The sequence below is a fragment of the Diorhabda carinulata genome, chromosome X (genome assembly GCF_026250575.1).
Source record: "Diorhabda carinulata isolate Delta chromosome X, icDioCari1.1, whole genome shotgun sequence".
In the NCBI taxonomy this organism is placed as follows: Eukaryota; Metazoa; Arthropoda; class Insecta; order Coleoptera; family Chrysomelidae; genus Diorhabda; species Diorhabda carinulata.
In genome coordinates this window covers 15,490,164-15,509,539 of record NC_079472.1, presented here as the reverse complement: position 1 = coordinate 15,509,539, position 19,376 = coordinate 15,490,164, and the positions used below count along the sequence as shown (strand labels likewise).

Here is a 19,376-nt window from a genome sequence, read left to right as displayed (position 1 = left end):
ATGTCCTTGTGTGTTTATTCGGCTATATAGTTCATTAAATGTCATTAGATTTATTCATGACGTCTTCCACTTGATTATTTATGAATTGAACGCTCTTGTAATATGATTGTCATATATAAAGTTGGTGAATTTCATTTTGTATAATGCTTATCCAAAATGGATGCGATTAACTTTTAAAAAGTACTTGCTATGCTAGATAGTGATTTCCTGTAGTTTTATCGGACAAAAACACCGAAATATTTCGAAAATGTGAACGTTCGCATGAAATGAATTAGGATTAACAATTTGGTTTCCTCAGAAAGTGAAAAATAAATTTGGTTTCCATTAGAATATGACTATAAACCATTGCAAAAATAATCTTTTAAACATTTAAGTCTATTCGTAAACATAACACCAGTCAACATTTTTTTTTTGTCACACGGAAACTTATACCAAATTTTGTATGTGCTGTGGTAACCAAAGGATAATATATCAATGGAAAAATATATTTCTTAATGTATAATAAATAGCTATGATTTCCGTGAATGTTAGGATTCTACTAGGTCCTTTTTAAGTATCTAATCTGCTAGCATTCCTAGACTTTTTCTCCCTTGATATCGCTTTTCTATTAAGGAAATGTCCTGACGAAATATTTCGCATTATTCGTCTCTCACGGCACCCAAATTCTTGGGGAACAAACTCAAATGAGAGTGCAGGATATGTATTTTCAAAAATATTTTACATCCAAACTCTTAATATGAAATTATAAGGTCATTGATCAAGTCTTTGTAATTTTCCGCTTTATGGTTTCATAAAAAACATTTCCAGTTCATTCGACTCTCCTTAAAGTCCTTCATTAGTTTCCGTATTTGCGACCAATCATTCCCTATTTAATTTTTTACTCGCTGAGTTTGAGAAATTCTTATCATTCTGCTGCCCTGGAGTAAGTGATCCACGCTTGGGCCATACTTTCTAGCTGTTCCCCAAGAAGAAACGCAATTACTTCAGAATATTCAAAAATTTTAGCTACATTTAATTTTTTCAAGAAGGAACTTCATGTTCTATTAAGTCTCTTTCATATTAGAACCAAGACAAACCAGCACTGAAGAACATTTGTTTCTGTTGTATAGCAACATTGCTTTTCAAGCTAGTTTCGGCAGTATGTAGGATTGGTCTGTCGGCCGATGACAAGTTTGGGCACTGGACGTTGTGTTTGGATTTGGTTGTGACGCCTTTTGTTTGAATTAAACAAAAATAACAATCATTTACATCATCTTTTGGATGGGTCTAAATCATTGGTATACCAAAAGGCAAATATCTAGATTCTTGTTCAGCTCAAGCTAAGGAACCCAGGATTTATCTTGGTGGAGCACAGCAAAACGAAAATAGTCTAAAACAACACTGTCCGGGATTAAATTATTCAAACAAAAACACGTAAATGTGTCAGAAAAGAATATATATCTGTCATAAAAAAAACTGGATGTGACTGAAACAAAATAAAAAGTTTTTTTGAATGAGGGTACAACAAAACAAATAAAAATCATCACAAAGTTCGTGCGACGAAAAAGTGTTTGCCCGTAATAGTTAGTACACTGATTTCTCATTCAAATTGTATATAAAGTATTTAACGAATATTATAAATGTATAAATAACAAAATCGTATCAAAAAGGTGAATAAAACTATACACAAAATATTAAAGAATAATTTAAAAACTTGGGATATATCGTTCCCATTGGAGTTTTGGAAGTATCAATATACCATTTCATGATATAGTTTTTGATTAAATGAAAGTTTCCAAATCAGACTTTTAATCATCCCAATCATAGACGCGCAACTAGGACTAGCAATTGCTCCATACATCAATTCCTTGTGCTTCATTCACTTAAACTAACTAACTGCTTCTTAATTATAATTATTATTAGGGAAAAAATAGTATATTATATTATATATAATATACTATTATATCTAAATCTTTTGCCACCCACATCTCGCCAAGTTTATGAACTTGCATATCAGCGATTCATGGATTGGCCTAAAGAAAAAATTGTGCAAAACTATGTGGAGAGTATGCGGAAACTATTAGAACCTGAGATATAGATCTTTGAATGTAGAAAATTTGCCAAAAACCTACAAAAATCCATAAGTCCACATTGAATGTCCGCGCCTAGCTCCTCTCCAGCTCAACCGATTTAAGTGTTCAAAAACTCAAAAGAAAGAAGATGTTTCAGCGAGTGTACTTAAACCAAAACGAAGTCTGTAGCTATATTAGAACCTGAGCTATAGATCTTTGAATGAAGAAAAATTGCCAAAAACCTACAAAAATCCATAAGTCCACATTGAATGTCCGCGCCTAGCTCCTCTCCAACTCAACCGATTCAAGTGTTCAAAAACTCAAAAGAAAGAAGGTGTTTCAGCGAGTGTTTTTAAATGAAAACGAACTCTGTAGCTATATTAGAACCTGAGATATAGATCTTTGAATGTAGAAAAATTGCCAAAAACCTACAAAAATCCATAACTCCACGTTGAATGTCCGCGCCTAAGCTCCTCTCCAACTCAACCGATTTAAGTGTTCAAAAACTCAAAAGAAAGAAGGTGTTTCAGCGAGTGTTTTTAAATGAAAACGAACTCTGTAGCTATATTAGAACCTGAGATATAGATCTTTGAATGTAGAAAAATTGCCAAAAACCTACAAAAATCCATAACTCCACGTTGAATGTCCGCGCCTAAGCTCCTCTCCAACTCAACCGATTTAAGTGTTCAAAAACTCAAAAGAAAGAAGGTGTTTCAGCGAGTGTTTTTAAATGAAAACGAACTCTGTAGCTATATTAGAACCTGAGATATAGATCTTTGAATGTAGAAAAATTGCCAAAAACCTACAAAAATCCATAACTCCACGTTGAATGTCCGCGCCTAAGCTCCTCTCCAACTCAACCGATTTAAGTGTTCAAAAACTCAAAAGAAAGAAGGTGTTTCAGCGAGTGTTCTTAAACCAAAACGAAGTCTCTATCTTGAATAGAACCTGAGATATTGAGGATAGAACGTGTGTATGTGAAAAACTCCCATAAGTAATGTACAGGGGGAAATCGCATTTGAGTATAACTTGAGAATCCCTGAATGGACTTGGAATGGAAATCATCAATTTTTTTAATATATAAGATGATAAAGGTTGTTCTAGTATTAGAAATTGGAGGGGCTGTGCGTTGTTACGAACTAGTTCATTTGAAAATTAATGACATTGAGGATATGGACTCGGTCCTGGTCGTAAAAATTTTGCAGGCAAAAAACAAGAAACCTCGTTCGTTGACCATTACAGGCGATAATTCTTTGCGTTTATTTCGAAAATATGTTGCACTACGGCCTTCAAATATACAGGAACGTCGTTTATTTTCGAAGTATGTTAATGGGGAGTGTCAAAGAATGGTTGTTGGTATTCACAAAATTAGTGCCGTGCCGCAAGAAATTGCAAAATTTTTGGAGTTAGAAAATTGGAAGGAGTATACTGGACATTCGCTAAGAACATCTGCTTCACTTCTTATTGATGGTGGCGGTGACCTCACTTGTCTTAAAAGACATGGGGGTTGGAAATCGAGTACGGTAGCAAAAGGATATATTGAAGAATCACGTATTAACAAAGAGAATACTGCCAGAAAAATATTGCAACCTGACAAAGAAGGTACAAGTACCTGCTCTGATATTTCCTCGAATGTTTCACACAACAGTTACGGAGAATCTTTTGAATTGTTCGAAAATTGTTAGTGATAATTTCAATGGTGCTTGAATTTTGGCAATAATTGCTCCAATTGTACATTCAATATCACCATAAATAACAAATAAATACCTATATATAGTTGCTCAATTCGTTTGTATTACTAAGTTTGTAAGAGACAATGTTTTTTCCTTCAAATTTCAATTAGAGAGCTTAGCATTTTTAATCTTAGGATTAAAAGTGTGGCTAAGCAAATTTTGTTTGTACGGTAAGGGAATTGATGGCTTTTGCACCTGAAAATAGTACAAAAATGTCAACATTTTTTGATGGTTGAAGAAAAGAAAATATTGTTTTACACGTACGTACGTGGAACGAAGCCAAATGACATAATATAAATGACATACAAATTTGATGTGCATTATACGTAAAAATGTCAATATTTTTTTTACCGAATAGACGGAAAGTTAATTTTTTTTAACGGCAGCTATGTTATCGGCACAATATTCTTTTAAAGAAAACGAAGAAGCAGCTAAAGTGAAAAATCGTGCAGAAAATATACAATTAATCAAACAACTAAGTTTAATCCATCAACAAAAACATGAAGAAATGACCGTGATAAACAATAAACGTAAAAAAATTGCGAAAAAAAATGAAAAGCTCCGTTGCGCAACTACGAGTACCATCAAACGGGAAACTCCGGAAGTTATAATGTATGAAACTCACACGCCCGGATTTTGTTACAGGTATTCCTCTTATGACATATCAAAAAATTGTCACTGCGATAATTACTATTTTTATTTGCTTTTACTCTTTCTTAAATCAACTTTTCGTCTGAAGTCATTATTTTTTCGTGTTCTCAAATACGAGGACAATTTTAGACACGCGGCAACACCGCTTTATAAAACAAGCGTTTCTGTATGCGCCAAAAATTATTGCATTAATCTTGCAAATATTTCCCATTGCCAACAACAATGTTGGATTGGTATGCAAAATATAAGAATAAAACTGACAAAATTAAAGGAAGAACCTCGTCCTGGCGGATCGTTCACTGTGATTTCCCAAAAAAACAATAAAGCTGTGGGAAAACTGTTGACCGAAGATCGTCGAGTGTGAGAAGACGTTCGGAATTGAATAGCTTCAAAAATTGGGAAAACTATACTGGAGACTTCTATCATGACAATGTTTCTGCTGATACTGTATAAAAAAAATCCCGATTTTTTCATCAAACAGAAAATTGGATTTTTATTCCATCCTGGTTATTTTCCACATCATCCGACTCTTAAGGAAAAGATACGCGACGTTGAAATGTTAAGAGTGCATTCAACAGTTTTCGGAAGAGTGCTTTGATCAAAAAATTTCAAAATAATGTGTTAGTTTTTGTGTACTACTTAGGTAAAATCCTCGTATTTGCATTACAATTTCCATATTTTCTCAATATATAATTGATAAATAGTAAATACATATCAACGATTATATAACTAAAATTGAATAGTTTCATGTTTTTGTGAGAAAGTGGAGAATTCAGATGAGAAATTAGTCCAGGCGCTGGATGGAGTTGAGTATGCCGAAATGTGAGGACCGGCAACTATGCTCAAATTCTCTTACCTGAGACCCTAAATAATAGAAAATCACATGTTGCCGGCAGCTGTGCTGGTCCGTTTCCCTTTCCCCCTTCACTATCTCCCTACTAGGCACGTTGCCGAGTCATAGCGCTTGGAGTAGTCAGTAGAAAAGAATATGCAGCCCATAACGGTTTACTTTTGCGTATTTAAGTAATAATGAAGAATCCAAAACCACAAACGGTTATTGTTCCTGGCATCGAGCTTGTATTGCAGCTTATATTAGTGAAGAGAAAATAAGGCGTCGAGAATTAGCATTACTAAAGTAGGAGAACGCCTCTACTTCCACCTCCTCTACAGAAGCAAATGTTTCAGGTAGCCAACGTGTTCGTCAACGGTCACCAAGAAGTGAATTAAAACTTGATACGAAACAGAAATGTTTAAACTGTGGTAAACAAACAAGAAATAAAAACAAATTTTAAATACTGCCCGAAAGAAAAAACAAAGATGATGTTTTCACAAAAATTGGCACTCGCGAACAACCAGCTCATTTATTTGCAATGGAAGTGAGGTATCGTAAACATTGTTATCGTGATTATCTGCGACTACCTAGAAATTCTGACAATCCAGCAGCAGACCTTCAATTAAAACACCACATGACATACTTATAGAGGCATTTGAAAAGCTGATTGATGAACTGAAACATCAATTAACATCTCACTCTTTTGAAGTGACATTCTTGGCCGAGCGACTAGCTGAACTCCCTGAAATAGACGATGCATTCGTAGAAAATCGCGTTATGAAATCACTGCTCATTAATAAGTATGGTGAAAATGTTTTATTTTCATATCCGAGCGACAGATCAAAATCATCATTGGTGTTTATGGGCAATATAACACTGGATGAAGTCATTGAATATATGCGTACCGTAAATTCAACAAACTACACTGTTCAAGTAGCTGAACAACTCCGAAAAGAAATATTAAATACTAAAGTAATACCAGATGGATATTTATGTGATGAATTAAAAGATTGTCAGAATAAAAAAGATTGATAATTATCATTTTTTCATTTATAATATATGAAAATTTGATTTTTTTGAATTAAAAAAATTTTTTTTTATCAATAATAATTGTTTTTATTTTTAATTTTCCTGTTGTTTTTTCACTTGACTAGCTGTAAGTAGCGGATTTTCCAATAAGAGGTGTTATTTTGATATTCAAAGAAAAATGCCATTTTTTTGAGATAAATGATCGGATGTTTATTTCATTATAAAGAGGAAGGTATGCCGTTAATAATGGAACACAACGTCAGCCAAATGACCGCCACGACTGCGCTTACAGGACCATATACTTTTCATGAAATTTTCCGTAATCAAATTTCAAAGCGGTTGCCCTATGTCCTCGATAGCCTCACGAATTCCATCTTTGAGGTCTTGAATCGATGCTGGACTGTTGGCGTAGACCTTATCTTTCTTTGTTGGCCCCAAAGGAAAAAGTCGCAAGGTGTTAAATCACAAGATCTCGGTGAGATCACCTCTTCGAGAGATAACACGGTCCGGTTTCGTTGCTTGTGTGGCACGTAGCGCCGTCTTGTTGAAAGTAAACGTTGTCCAAATCAATACCATCCAATTCCGGCTATAAAAAATCGTTAATCATCTCTCGATAGCGCAATCCATTCACCGTAACTGTTGTTCCAGCCTCATTTTCGAAAAAGTAAGGTCCAATGACACCGCCAGACCATAAACCGCAACAAACAGTCACGCGTTGAGGATGGAGAGGATTTTCAACAATAACTCTAGGGTTTTCCGAGCCCCAGATTCGACAATTTTGTTTATTGACGTAACCACCAAGGTGGAAATGGGCCACATCAGTTAAGATGATTTTTCGATGATATTCCGGATCATTTTCATGCATTTCAAGGACCCAATCAGCAAAGACACGACGTTGTTGATGATCGTCCGGCTTGAGTTTTTGTGTTAACTGAACTTTATAGGCCTTAAGACCCAAGTCTTTATGCAAAATACTGTAATGACGTTTGTGGAATGGCTAATTCCAAAGAACGACGAGGAATGGACAAACCTGGGTTTTCTTCAACGCTTTGGGCTACAGCAGCAATATTCTCAGTTGTTCTTGAGCGACGTGCACGGGTTTTATTCTTCACATTACTAACTTGTCTCAACAGCTCAAATTTTTCCACCAATTTCTGTATTGCGGTCCGAGAATGTGCTTCACATCGACCCAAAAATGTTTTATTTTTACGAACCGTCTCTGCCAAACTTTCACCATTTTTAAAGTGAATTTTAATAATTTCAATGCGTTGTTGAAGCGTGTATCGTTCCATTTTCATTAATGGCGTAGTTTCTACTTGTCAAATGTCAAAAAATGACAACTTCAAAAGTGACATTTACCGAAATAGCGGGCTGTTCAAAATAACCCTTTATCTTTAATCATAAAAATCAATTGGATATTCTCACTAAAACAATCGTTATAATGATATCAAAGTATGTGTTCAGTCCATTTACTAGATGTCTAAGGGGGTGGGGTGTAAAAAAAATTGACCAACATGGCTCCTGGCAACATCCAGAAACATAATCTGCATGCTTTTCTGAGTTCAAAACCGTACACCGAATGCGGTCCTCACATTTTGCACACTCAACTCCATCCAGCGCCCGGTCTAAATAGTAATTCTAGTATACACGAAAGCTTATTTTGTTTTTACTGATAATTGTCTGTAATCTTCATTTTTTCCACCAACGTTTCTTGGTATTTTCTAAAATGAATTTAAGAACTTCTCACTACGTATTCCTTAAACCCAATGACACTCAAGTAAATTCCAATTTGAGCGCTTTGATTCCCATTTTATTGAATACATTTCTTGATTTCTGTTTTTTTAGATGTAACGGAGAACAGAAAATACCTAACGTCCCATTAACAACTGTAACAATTGATTATAATTGTTTGCGCGATTTGGTTTTTACCGATGATACGTTGGATATAGAAAAAATTCTCGTTCTTCATTTGATTTCGGTTCACAAATCCGAAACTTTAACTCCAGTTCGAGATTTAAAATTGGCAAGTGTGTATAAAGATTCTTCGCCTACAGCTAGACTTTTGGAAAAATCGAGAAAACTGGGGTAAGTAATTGTGATGAAAATTATTTCGTTATCTATAATTCGAATTTTAGTTTCGTAGTTAACAAAACGATGATGGATCTTCTACCTTTTTACACAATAGAAATTAAAGAGAAACCAACTTCGCCTAACCAGTCTACTAAAATTTCAACAAACAGAAAAAATATATTAGCCCATCGGATACTATTTAACGAAAATTTGAGAAAACTCATTTCTACAGTAGTTGCCGTCCTTCACAGTTCGAATTTTCCGAAATTTAGACAATTGATTCAGTTGGCGCACGATCCTAATGCTATCAGACTCATTTTCGAAAAACCGAACATTATAGGTAAATTTATGGTACAACTATCTTATTTCTTTAGGACATCGATCTACATTAAACCATTCACGGAAACCTTGGTTCTTGCAAGTCCGTTCAGGCGTTCTACCCAACCGATTTGCTTAATTTTTTTGTCAATGAAAGGTATTGATGCACAGATCAGCCATCAACCATCGGACTTCATCTAATTTTCACCATTCTCAAGTTATACTCAAATGCGATTTCCCCCTGTACATTACTTATGGGAGCTTTTCACATACCGACGTTCTATCTTCAATATCTCAGGTTCTATTCAAGATAGAGACTTCGTTTTCATTTAAGAACACTCGCTGAAATACCTTCTTTCTTTTGAGTTTTTGACCATTTAAATCGGTTGAGTTGTAGAGGAGCTAGGCGCGGACATTCAATGTGGAGTTATGGATTTTTGTAGGCTTTTCTACATTCAAAGATCTATATCTCAGGTTCTGATATAGCTACAGAGGTCGTTTTGGTTTAAGAACACTCGCTGAAACACCTTCTTTCTTTTGAGTTTTTGAACACTGGAATCGGTTGAGTTGGAGAGGAGCTAGGCGCGGACATTCAATGTGGAGTTATGGATTTTTGTAGGCTTTTCTACATTCAAAGATCTATATCTCAGGTTCTGATATAGCTACAGAGGTCGTTTTGGTTTAAGAACACTCGCTGAAACACCTTCTTTCTTTTGAGTTTTTGAACACTTGAATCGGTTGAGTTGGAGAGGAGCTAGGCGCGGACATTCAATGTGGAGTTATGGATTTTTGTAGGTTTTTGGCAATGTTTCTACATTCAAAGTCCTATATCTCAGGTTCTAATAGAGCTACAGAGTTCGTTTGGATTTAAGAACACTCGCTGAAACACTTTCTTTCTTTTGAGTTTTTTAACACTTAAATCGGTTGAGTTGGAGAGGAGCTAGGCGCGGACATTCAATGTGGAGTTATGGATTTTTGTAGGTTTTTGGCAAATTTTCTACATTCAAACATCTATATCTCAGGTTCTAATATAGCTACAGAGTTCGTTTGGATTTAAGAACAGTCGCTGAAACACTTTCTTTCTTTTGAGTTTTTTAACACTTAAATCGGTTGAGTTGGAGAGGAGCTAGGCGCGGACATTCAATGTGGAGTTATGGATTTTTGTAGGTTTTTGGCAATGTTTCTACATTCAAAGTCCTATATCTCAGGTTCTAATAGAGCTACAGAGTTCGTTTTGGTTTAAGAACACTCGCTGAAACACCCTCTTTCTTTTGAGTTTTTGAACACTGGAATCGGTTGAGTTGGAGAGGAGCTAGGCGCGGACATTCAATGTGGAGTTATGGATTTTTGTAGGCTTTTCTACATTCAAAGATCTATATCTCAGGTTCTGATATAGCTACAGAGGTCGTTTTGGTTTAAGAACACTCGCTGAAACACCTTCTTTCTTTTGAGTTTTTGAACACTGGAATCGGTTGAGTTGGAGAGGAGCTAGGCGCGGACATTCAATGTGGACTTATGGATTTTTGTAGGTTTTTGGCAAATTTTCTACATTCAATGATCTATATCTCAGGTTCTGATATAGCTACAGAGTTCGTTTTCGTTTAAGAACCCTCGCTGAAACACCTTCTTTCTTTTAAATTTTTGAACACTTAAATCGGTTGAGTTGGAGAGGAGCTAGGCGCGGACATTCAATGTGGAGTTATGGATTTTTGTAAGTTTTTGACAATTTTTCTTCATTCAAAGATCTATATCTCAAGTTCTAATAAAGCTAAAGACTTCGTATTGGTTTAAGAACACTCGCTGAAACACCCTCTTCCTTTTGAGTTTTTGAACACTTAAATCGTTTGAGTTGGAGAGGAGCTAGGCGCGGACATTCAATGTGGACTTATGGATTTTTGTAGGTTTTTGGCAATTATTCTACATTCAAAGATCTATATCTCAGGTTCTAATATAGCTACAGAGTTCGTTCTTTTCTATTATAATGATTTCTGATACTTATTTAATGGTGAGAGAAGCTGCGGTTAAAAGCTAGTTATTTTTTAATCCAATTTCTGAAAATATTCAATGGAAATAAATGAATTAATAGTTTGTTTTTTCATATTTCCTCATCCAAACTGAATTCATATTATTTGAGCGATACATCAACGCGAAATAAAATTTGTTCTATCCGTAAGTTGACGGACACTTTCGATAGCAAATATTTTTCATTCTCCGACTTTTTTTTACCGTACCATGTATATTTTGACGTCTTATAAATACCCATCAACAACCAAGCATATTTCATTTTTGAGGTTAATTTCTCTATTTTTATAATCGACTTGACTTGGACGAGTTTACGAATGCTTCAATGTCTACATCTTTCCCTAGACTTTTCAAGATTGATTCATATTACCGCACAACTACTTTGAATAGAAAAAACTTTAATTATTATAATTTTTTTTTATTTGTGAAATAAAATAGAATTCATAGAATTCCTTTCGGAGCAACAGATAGTAAATAGCTGTGAAAACTTCGTGTTGACACCACCTTTCAAATTGAAGACGCGGGATTTTAACGTACAAACCGTTACTGAAACTTTGGAAAATTTTCTCAAGAATTTACGAGATAACGTTCTGCAGTTACCGAATAGAGGAAATAGAATCAATAACGAAGTAGAAGAAAACGACAACAAGCGACTTTTTGAGAGAGTCAAAAGAAAATTTTCGGAGGTTATGAGCGGTAACGATCTTCCTAGGTAAGTATTGTATTGTTGGGAGTAATAATATACAATATGTCGTATCAATAAATTTTAATGTAGATACCCGAAATCATCGAAAACAACTGACTTGGACGAAGTGGAAGTTTTACCGCAATATAGACGATCATCTCGCGGTTCGGATATTCCTGATTTTGTATCGAAGAACATCGAAGTACCTATTTATTTTTATTGAAGAATTTGACATTTTTATTACGTTTATTGTTATTTTAGGCAGCTGGAAAAACGAGAAAACTAGAATACGATATGGAAGACGAACACATTTGTTCTTCTTTAAATAACAATAATAATTCTAGAAGAAGAAGAAGCGTTTCGAACTCAACGTCAAAAAAAGGATTATCGCCATCTATGAAATATATGCCTCTGTCCAAATTAGATGAAGATATAGATAATCCAGAAACTACGGATAATTCCTCCGATCGAAAAGACGACAAGACTCCGCCAAAGGTTGCGTAATATACAATCCATTAATATTTTTATTTCCAAAACGCGATTTCTAAAAATTATTTAAAAGCAACAACGAATCGAATGAAACGCAAGATTGGCAAGATGTGGTCTCTATATTTTGGCATACTGTTAATCGAATAGGGAGGAAACAATTATAACACTGACTATTACTGTAGTTTATTGGATCAATTAAAGAAGGAATAAATGTCCGTATGCAGAAGAAAAACATTATCTTTCACCAAAACAATGTATGATGACAATTTGATGAAAAGGACGATGCAATTTAACTTAGGACTAGCTTTTACCCGCGGCTTCGCTCGCATCGAATCCATTAAATAAGTATCAGATATCATTATAATAGAAAAGAACGAACTCTGTAGCTATATTAGAACCTGAGATATAGATCTTTGAATGAAGAAAAATTGCCAAAAACCTACAAAAATCCACAACTCCACATTTAATGTCCGCGCCTAGCTCCTCTCCAACTCAACCGATTCAAGTGTTCAAAAACTCAAAAGAAACAAGGTGTTTCAGCGAGTGTTATTAAACCAAAACGAACTCTGTAGCTATATTAGAACCTGAGATATAGATCTTTGAATGAAGAAAAATAGCCAAAAACCTACAAAAATCCATAACTCCACATTTAATGTCCACGCCTAGCTCCTCTCCAACTCAACCGATTTAAGTGTTCAAAAACTCAAAAGAAAGAAGGTATTTCAGCGAGTGTTCTTAAATCAAAACGAACTCTGTAGCTATATTAGAACCTGAGATATAGATCTTTGAATGAAGAAAAATCGCCAAAAACCTACAAAAATCCATAACTCCACATTTAATGTCCACGCCTAGCTCCTCTCCAACTCAACCGATTTAAGTGTTCAAAAACTCAAAAGAAAGAAGGTATTTCAGCGAGTGTTCTTAAATCAAAACGAACTCTGTAGCTATATTAGAACCTGAGATATAGATCTTTGAATGAAGAAAAATCGCCAAAAACCTACAAAAATCCACAACTCCACATTTAATGTCCGCGCCTAGCTCCTCTCCATCTCAACCGATTCAAGTGTTCAAAAACTCAAAAGAAAGAAGGTGTTTCAGCGAGTGTTCTTAAATCAAAACGAACTCTGTAGCTATATTAGAACCTGAGATATAGATCTTTGAATGAAGAAAAATCGCCAAAAACCTACAAAAATCCACAACTCCACATTTAATGTCCGCGCCTAGCTCCTCTCCATCTCAACCGATTCAAGTGTTCAAAAACTCAAAAGAAAGAAGGTGTTTCAGCGAGTGTTTTTAAATGAAAACGAACTCTGTAGCTATATTAGAACCTGAGATATAGATCTTTGAATGAAGAAAAATCGCCAAAAACCTACAAAAATCCATAACTCCACATTTAATGTCCGCGCCTAGCTCCTCTCCATCTCAACCGATTCAAGTGTTCAAAAACTCAAAAGAAAGAAGGTGTTTCAGCGAGTGTTTTTAAATGAAAACGAACTCTGTAGCTATATTAGAACCTGAGATATAGATCTTTGAATGAAGAAAAATCGCCAAAAACCTACAAAAATCCATAACTCCACATTTAATGTCCGCGCCTAGCTCCTCTCCATCTCAACCGATTCAAGTGTTCAAAAACTCAAAAGAAAGAAGGTGTTTCAGCGAGTGTTTTTAAATGAAAACGAACTCTGTAGCTATATTAGAACCTGAGATATAGATCTTTGAATGAAGAAAAATCGCCAAAAACCTACAAAAATCCATAACTCCACATTTAATGTCCGCGCCTAGCTCCTCTCCATCTCAACCGATTCAAGTGTTCAAAAACTCAAAAGAAAGAAGGTGTTTCAGCGAGTGTTTTTAAATGAAAACGAACTCTGTAGCTATATTAGAACCTGAGATATAGATCTTTGAATGTAGAAAAATAGCCTAAAACCTACAAAAATCCATAACTCCACATTTAATGTCCACGCCTAGCTCCTCTCCAACTCAACCGATTTAAGTGTTCAAAAACTCAAAAGAAACAAGGTGTTTCAGCGAGTGTTCTTAAACCAAAACGAACTCTGTAGCTGTATTAGAACCTGAGATATAGATCTTTGAATGTAGAAAAATAGCCAAAAACCTACAAAAATCCATAACTCCACATTTAATGTCCACGCCTAGCTCCTCTCCAACTCAACCGATTTAAGTGTTCAAAAACTCAAAAGAAAGAAGGTATTTCAGCGAGTGTTCTTAAATCAAAACGAACTCTGTAGCTATATTAGAACCTGAGATATAGATCTTTGAATGAAGAAAAATCGCCAAAAACCTACAAAAATCCATAACTCCACATTGAATGTCCGCGCCTAGCTCCTCTTCAACTCAACCGATTTAAGTGTTCAAAAACTCAAAAGAAACAAGGTATTTCAGCGAGTGTTCTTAAACCAAAACGAACTCTGTAGCTGTATTAGAACCTGAGATATAGATCTTTGAATGTAGAAAAATAGCCAAAAACCTACAAAAATCCATAACTCCACATTTAATGTCCACGCCTAGCTCCTCTCCAACTCAACCGATTTAAGTGTTCAAAAACTCAAAAGAAAGAAGGTATTTCAGCGAGTGTTCTTAAATCAAAACGAACTCTGTAGCTATATTAGAACCTGAGATATAGATCTTTGAATGAAGAAAAATCGCCAAAAACCTACAAAAATCCATAACTCCACATTGAATGTCCGCGCCTAGCTCCTCTTCAACTCAACCGATTTAAGTGTTCAAAAACTCAAAAGAAACAAGGTATTTCAGCGAGTGTTCTTAAACCAAAACGAACTCTGTAGCTATATTAGAACCTGAGATATAGATCTTTGAATGTAGAAAAATTGCCAAAAACCTACAAAAATCCATAACTCCACATTTAATGTCCACGCCTAGCTCCTCTCCAACTCAACCGATTCAAGTGTTCAAAAACTCAAAAGAAAGAAGGTGTTTCAGCGAGTGTTTTTAAATGAAAACGAACTCTGTAGCTGTATTAGAACCTGAGATATAGATCTTTGAATGTAGAAAAATAGCCTAAAACCTACAAAAATCCATAACTCCACATTTAATGTCCGCGCCTAGCTCCTGTCCATCTCAACCGATTCAAGTGTTCAAAAACTCAAAAGAAAGAAGGTGTTTCAGCGAGTGTTTTTAAATGAAAACGAACTCTGTAGCTGTATTAGAACCTGAGATATAGATCTTTGAATGTAGAAAAATAGCCTAAAACCTACAAAAATCCATAACTCCACATTTAATGTCCACGCCTAGCTCCTCTCCAACTCAACCGATTTAAGTGTTCAAAAACTCAAAAGAAACAAGGTGTTTCAGCGAGTGTTCTTAAACCAAAACGAACTCTGTAGCTGTATTAGAACCTGAGATATAGATCTTTGAATGAAGAAAAATAGCCAAAAACCTACAAAAATCCATAACTCCACATTTAATGTCCACGCCTAGCTCCTCTCCAACTCAACCGATTTAAGTGTTCAAAAACTCAAAAGAAAGAAGGTATTTCAGCGAGTGTTCTTAAATCAAAACGAACTCTGTAGCTATATTAGAACCTGAGATATAGATCTTTGAATGAAGAAAAATCGCCAAAAACCTACAAAAATCCATAACTCCACATTTAATGTCCACGCCTAGCTCCTCTCCAACTCAACCGATTTAAGTGTTCAAAAACTCAAAAGAAACAAGGTGTTTCAGCGAGTGTTCTTAAACCAAAACGAACTCTGTAGCTATATTAGAACCTGAGATATAGATCTTTGAATGAAGAAAAATCGCCAAAAACCTACAAAAATCCATAACTCCACATTTAATGTCCACGCCTAGCTCCTCTCCAACTCAACCGATTTAAGTGTTCAAAAACTCAAAAGAAACAAGGTGTTTCAGCGAGTGTTCTTAAACCAAAACGAACTCTGTAGCTGTATTAGAACCTGAGATATAGATCTTTGAATGAAGAAAAATAGCCAAAAACCTACAAAAATCCATAACTCCACATTTAATGTCCACGCCTAGCTCCTCTCCAACTCAACCGATTTAAGTGTTCAAAAACTCAAAAGAAAGAAGGTATTTCAGCGAGTGTTCTTAAATCAAAACGAACTCTGTAGCTATATTAGAACCTGAGATATAGATCTTTGAATGAAGAAAAATCGCCAAAAACCTACAAAAATCCATAACTCCACATTTAATGTCCACGCCTAGCTCCTCTCCAACTCAACCGATTTAAGTGTTCAAAAACTCAAAAGAAACAAGGTGTTTCAGCGAGTGTTCTTAAACCAAAACGAACTCTGTAGCTGTATTAGAACCTGAGATATAGATCTTTGAATGAAGAAAAATAGCCAAAAACCTACAAAAATCCATAACTCCACATTTAATGTCCACGCCTAGCTCCTCTCCAACTCAACCGATTTAAGTGTTCAAAAACTCAAAAGAAACAAGGTGTTTCAGCGAGTGTTCTTAAATCAAAACGAACTCTGTAGCTATATTAGAACCTGAGATATAGATCTTTGAATGAAGAAAAATCGCCAAAAACCTACAAAAATCCATAAGTCCACATTGAATGTCCGCGCCTAGCTCCTCTCCAACTCAACCGATTTAAGTGTTCAAAAACTTAGAAGAAAGAAGGTGTTTCAGCGAGTGTTCTTAAACCAAAACGAAGTCTCTATCTTGAATAGATCCTGAGATATTGAGGATAGAACGTGTGTATGTGAAAAACTCCCATAAGTAATGTACAGGGGGAAATCGCATTTGAGTATAACTTGAGAATGGTGAAAATTAGATGAAATCCGATGGTTGATGGCTGATTTGTGCATGAAAAAAAATTAAGCAAATCGGTTGGGTAGAACGGACTCGGAATGGAAATCATCAATTTTTTTTATTTAACTTAGGATTGCTTCTAGACCCATCATATCCAAATTATACTCCCTGTGACTAATTTCCGTTTAAAAAAAGTACCAAGAAAACAAAAAAACATCGTTAAAAAAAACTCATCTTGAAATGAAAGAAATCGTTTAATAAAAATTGGATAAAAAGGTTGAAAGCGTTGGACTGATTTTGTCACTATCAAAAGAAACCATCTTGATTAATTTCGAATTAATCAGAATCAATGAAAAAACTTTTTGCGAAAATTTGCACGGTGTTTTTAATAGTTAATATCGCCTATGGAAGCGAATTACATTTTTTCAAACTCTTATAATGATAAGTTTTCGTTTTGCAGATATCTTTAGGAGCTAGTCAGGATAAAGGTATTGATGAATCAACGGAAGCCGGATATAAAGCATTAACTCGCGCAGATTATAGATCAAAACACGATCCATTGGATAAAGGTTACGGAAAATATAATATTAAAATAACGACATGTAAAGCTTGTATGGAAAAATGGAGACAACCGTTACCCACTCCAAAAACTCCTAGGTACATACATACTCACTTATTAATTAATTTCGAAATTTTTGCATGTACAGTTCATGTACACTATTCGCGGAGTAAAAAATGTAACCCAATTCCTATAATCGCGGCTAAAAATTTCTTTAATCGCGGATCTAAAAGTACGTACATAATAATAAAAGGATTCCAATAGGTATCCAACCCAATATCTTTTGTAAATGCTGTCAAATGGACTAATAAATAAGTAAAATAGAAACTTTGATGAAGTACATATACATATTTTAAATGTTGCTATTCCGTTCTACGGTAAAAGTCGCTTTGCGTGTGACATTCAATCAACCAAGTGACATTCGGGAATTGCTTGAATCGCAAGATGAAGGTTTGACTGAAACCGACTTGGAGGAAATGTTAAATTCACAACCCATTGAAGAAGAGGCTTCAACAAGCACTGGAAACGTGACATTTAATTTGAAAAATCTTAGCGAAGCCTCATTTTTAAGAGGCAAATTGCTAATGCGACTGCTCCGTATCAGTCTGAATTGAAAAGCCTAAAGGTAATTAATCAAAATGTTTAAAAACTTAAATAAAATTGATTTTTTTATGTATTTATTTATTTATTTTGTCACCTAGGAATGTATCCCCCATAATCCCATACAAATTACCATTCCGTATTCACGGTTTCTGTATTCCTGGCATATTTTTGTATTACATTTAATTGATTCCACGGTACCGAGAACGACTAGCGTTGTTTCACGAGTCAAGGTGAAAACGATACGAGATTAACGTTATAATATATCGCTAAAGGCCACCTTTATTCTTCTTCTTATTCTTCTTCTCTTTACGAATATCGATACGTCAAGAAATTTTGAAGTTTTCACACATATAGACAAACAAAACTCGGTTGACCAAGCTCAAATTCATGTCCTACCTTGTTTCTCAATTCAACATAATGTGTGGAAGGTTGAGTATTTTAAGATAGAGATGAAATGTTAGTGATTAGACGTATTAGGGAATGTGTATGAAAATAATGGAGTTTTAAACATATTTAATTCGATAAGCAGATAAGATGGTTACTTTTATACTTCTTGCCTTACGATGAATATTTTTTAATAATTTTTTAGGGTGAAAAAATCCAGCGTACTTCCAGAATTAAATAACCAACTTTATAAAACCGACAGCAAACACCGTATCGATATGTTGATCAATAAAGAATTGTATACGCTCGAGTCATACGACAGACGGTTTTCTTCGGGCGGTTCCTCGAAAAGACCATCGAAAAACGAAACGCAAACTGATTCGTACGACAACATCAATATAAATCCGATGTATTTGGCGAAAATTGAACAGGAAATTAGGACGAAAGAAACTCAGAAAAAGTTGGAAAAATTTTTAAAAGAACCTATTTAAACACGGAATACTTTTGTAAACTAAATAAGCGAATATAATATCAATAATACTGAAACAGATTTTTCTTTTATGTGTGTGAACTATAGCTAAACTTTCTTTATCAAATAAAAGTACTACTGGGATTATTTTTTTGTGAAAATTTACGATAAACTTGGAAAATTTGCTGCTGAAACTTATAATATATTTAAAAAAAAATCTTTGATAAGGATACTAGTCGGATGTTATATTTATTTAACTTAATACGATTCATTATATATGTGAATGTATACAAAAGTTTTTAATCAGACTAAGTGTTAGTTTCGAATACAAGTATAATGTTTGCCGTTATACGAAATCTGGCATCGTCGTAATTGTACCGCCACATGGCATGTTTAAATCTCACCAACAGGAGCACGTTGTCGTATCACCAGATCAACGAATACATATAGGTTCCCAAAGTATTTAAAAAATCTTAATTGAAGTATACATAACAGTAATTTTAAATAATCATTTTATCTAATTAGGTACACGAATATTGTGTACATAATTAGAATGATAGTGGGAAATTTTAGACGAACTGTTTGTTATTAAAGTTTTATCGACAATAAAAAATGAATTACCAAACAAAGGAAGTATTGAAAGAAAAAGGAAAACTTCGATGAAATTGCAAAAACATTTGCAATCATATAAATGAAAAAAACTAAAAGTACGTATTAAAAATAAAC

At 34.7% G+C, this 19,376-nt stretch overlaps 1 protein-coding gene across 1 annotated transcript; it reads left to right on the top strand.

Annotated features, from left to right (window-relative positions):
* Nucleotides 1-4,093: 4,093 nt before the first annotated feature.
* On the top strand, nt 4,094-18,727 carry LOC130902111 (uncharacterized). Its single transcript, XM_057813949.1, has 8 exons — nt 4,094-4,429; nt 8,142-8,381; nt 8,432-8,706; nt 11,145-11,418; nt 11,482-11,593; nt 11,653-11,886; nt 17,096-17,292; nt 18,387-18,727. Exons 1-8 carry the CDS (start codon nt 4,173-4,175, stop codon nt 18,670-18,672), a joined length of 1,875 nt encoding a protein of 624 aa, XP_057669932.1. The 5' UTR covers nt 4,094-4,172; the 3' UTR covers nt 18,673-18,727.
* The last annotated feature ends 649 nt before the right edge of the window (nt 18,728-19,376 follow it).

Excerpts from the sequence above, each read along its gene's own strand:
- LOC130902111 (XM_057813949.1), top strand. The coding sequence starts at position 4,173 with ATGTTATCGGCACAATATTCTTTTAAAGAAAACGAAGAAGCAGCTAAA. Across the intron at positions 4,430-8,141 it reads ACGCCCGGATTTTGTTACAG|ATGTAACGGAGAACAGAAAA; the intron begins GTATTCCTCTTA and ends CTGTTTTTTTAG. Across the intron at positions 11,887-17,095 it reads ACGACAAGACTCCGCCAAAG|ATATCTTTAGGAGCTAGTCA; the intron begins GTTGCGTAATAT and ends TTCGTTTTGCAG.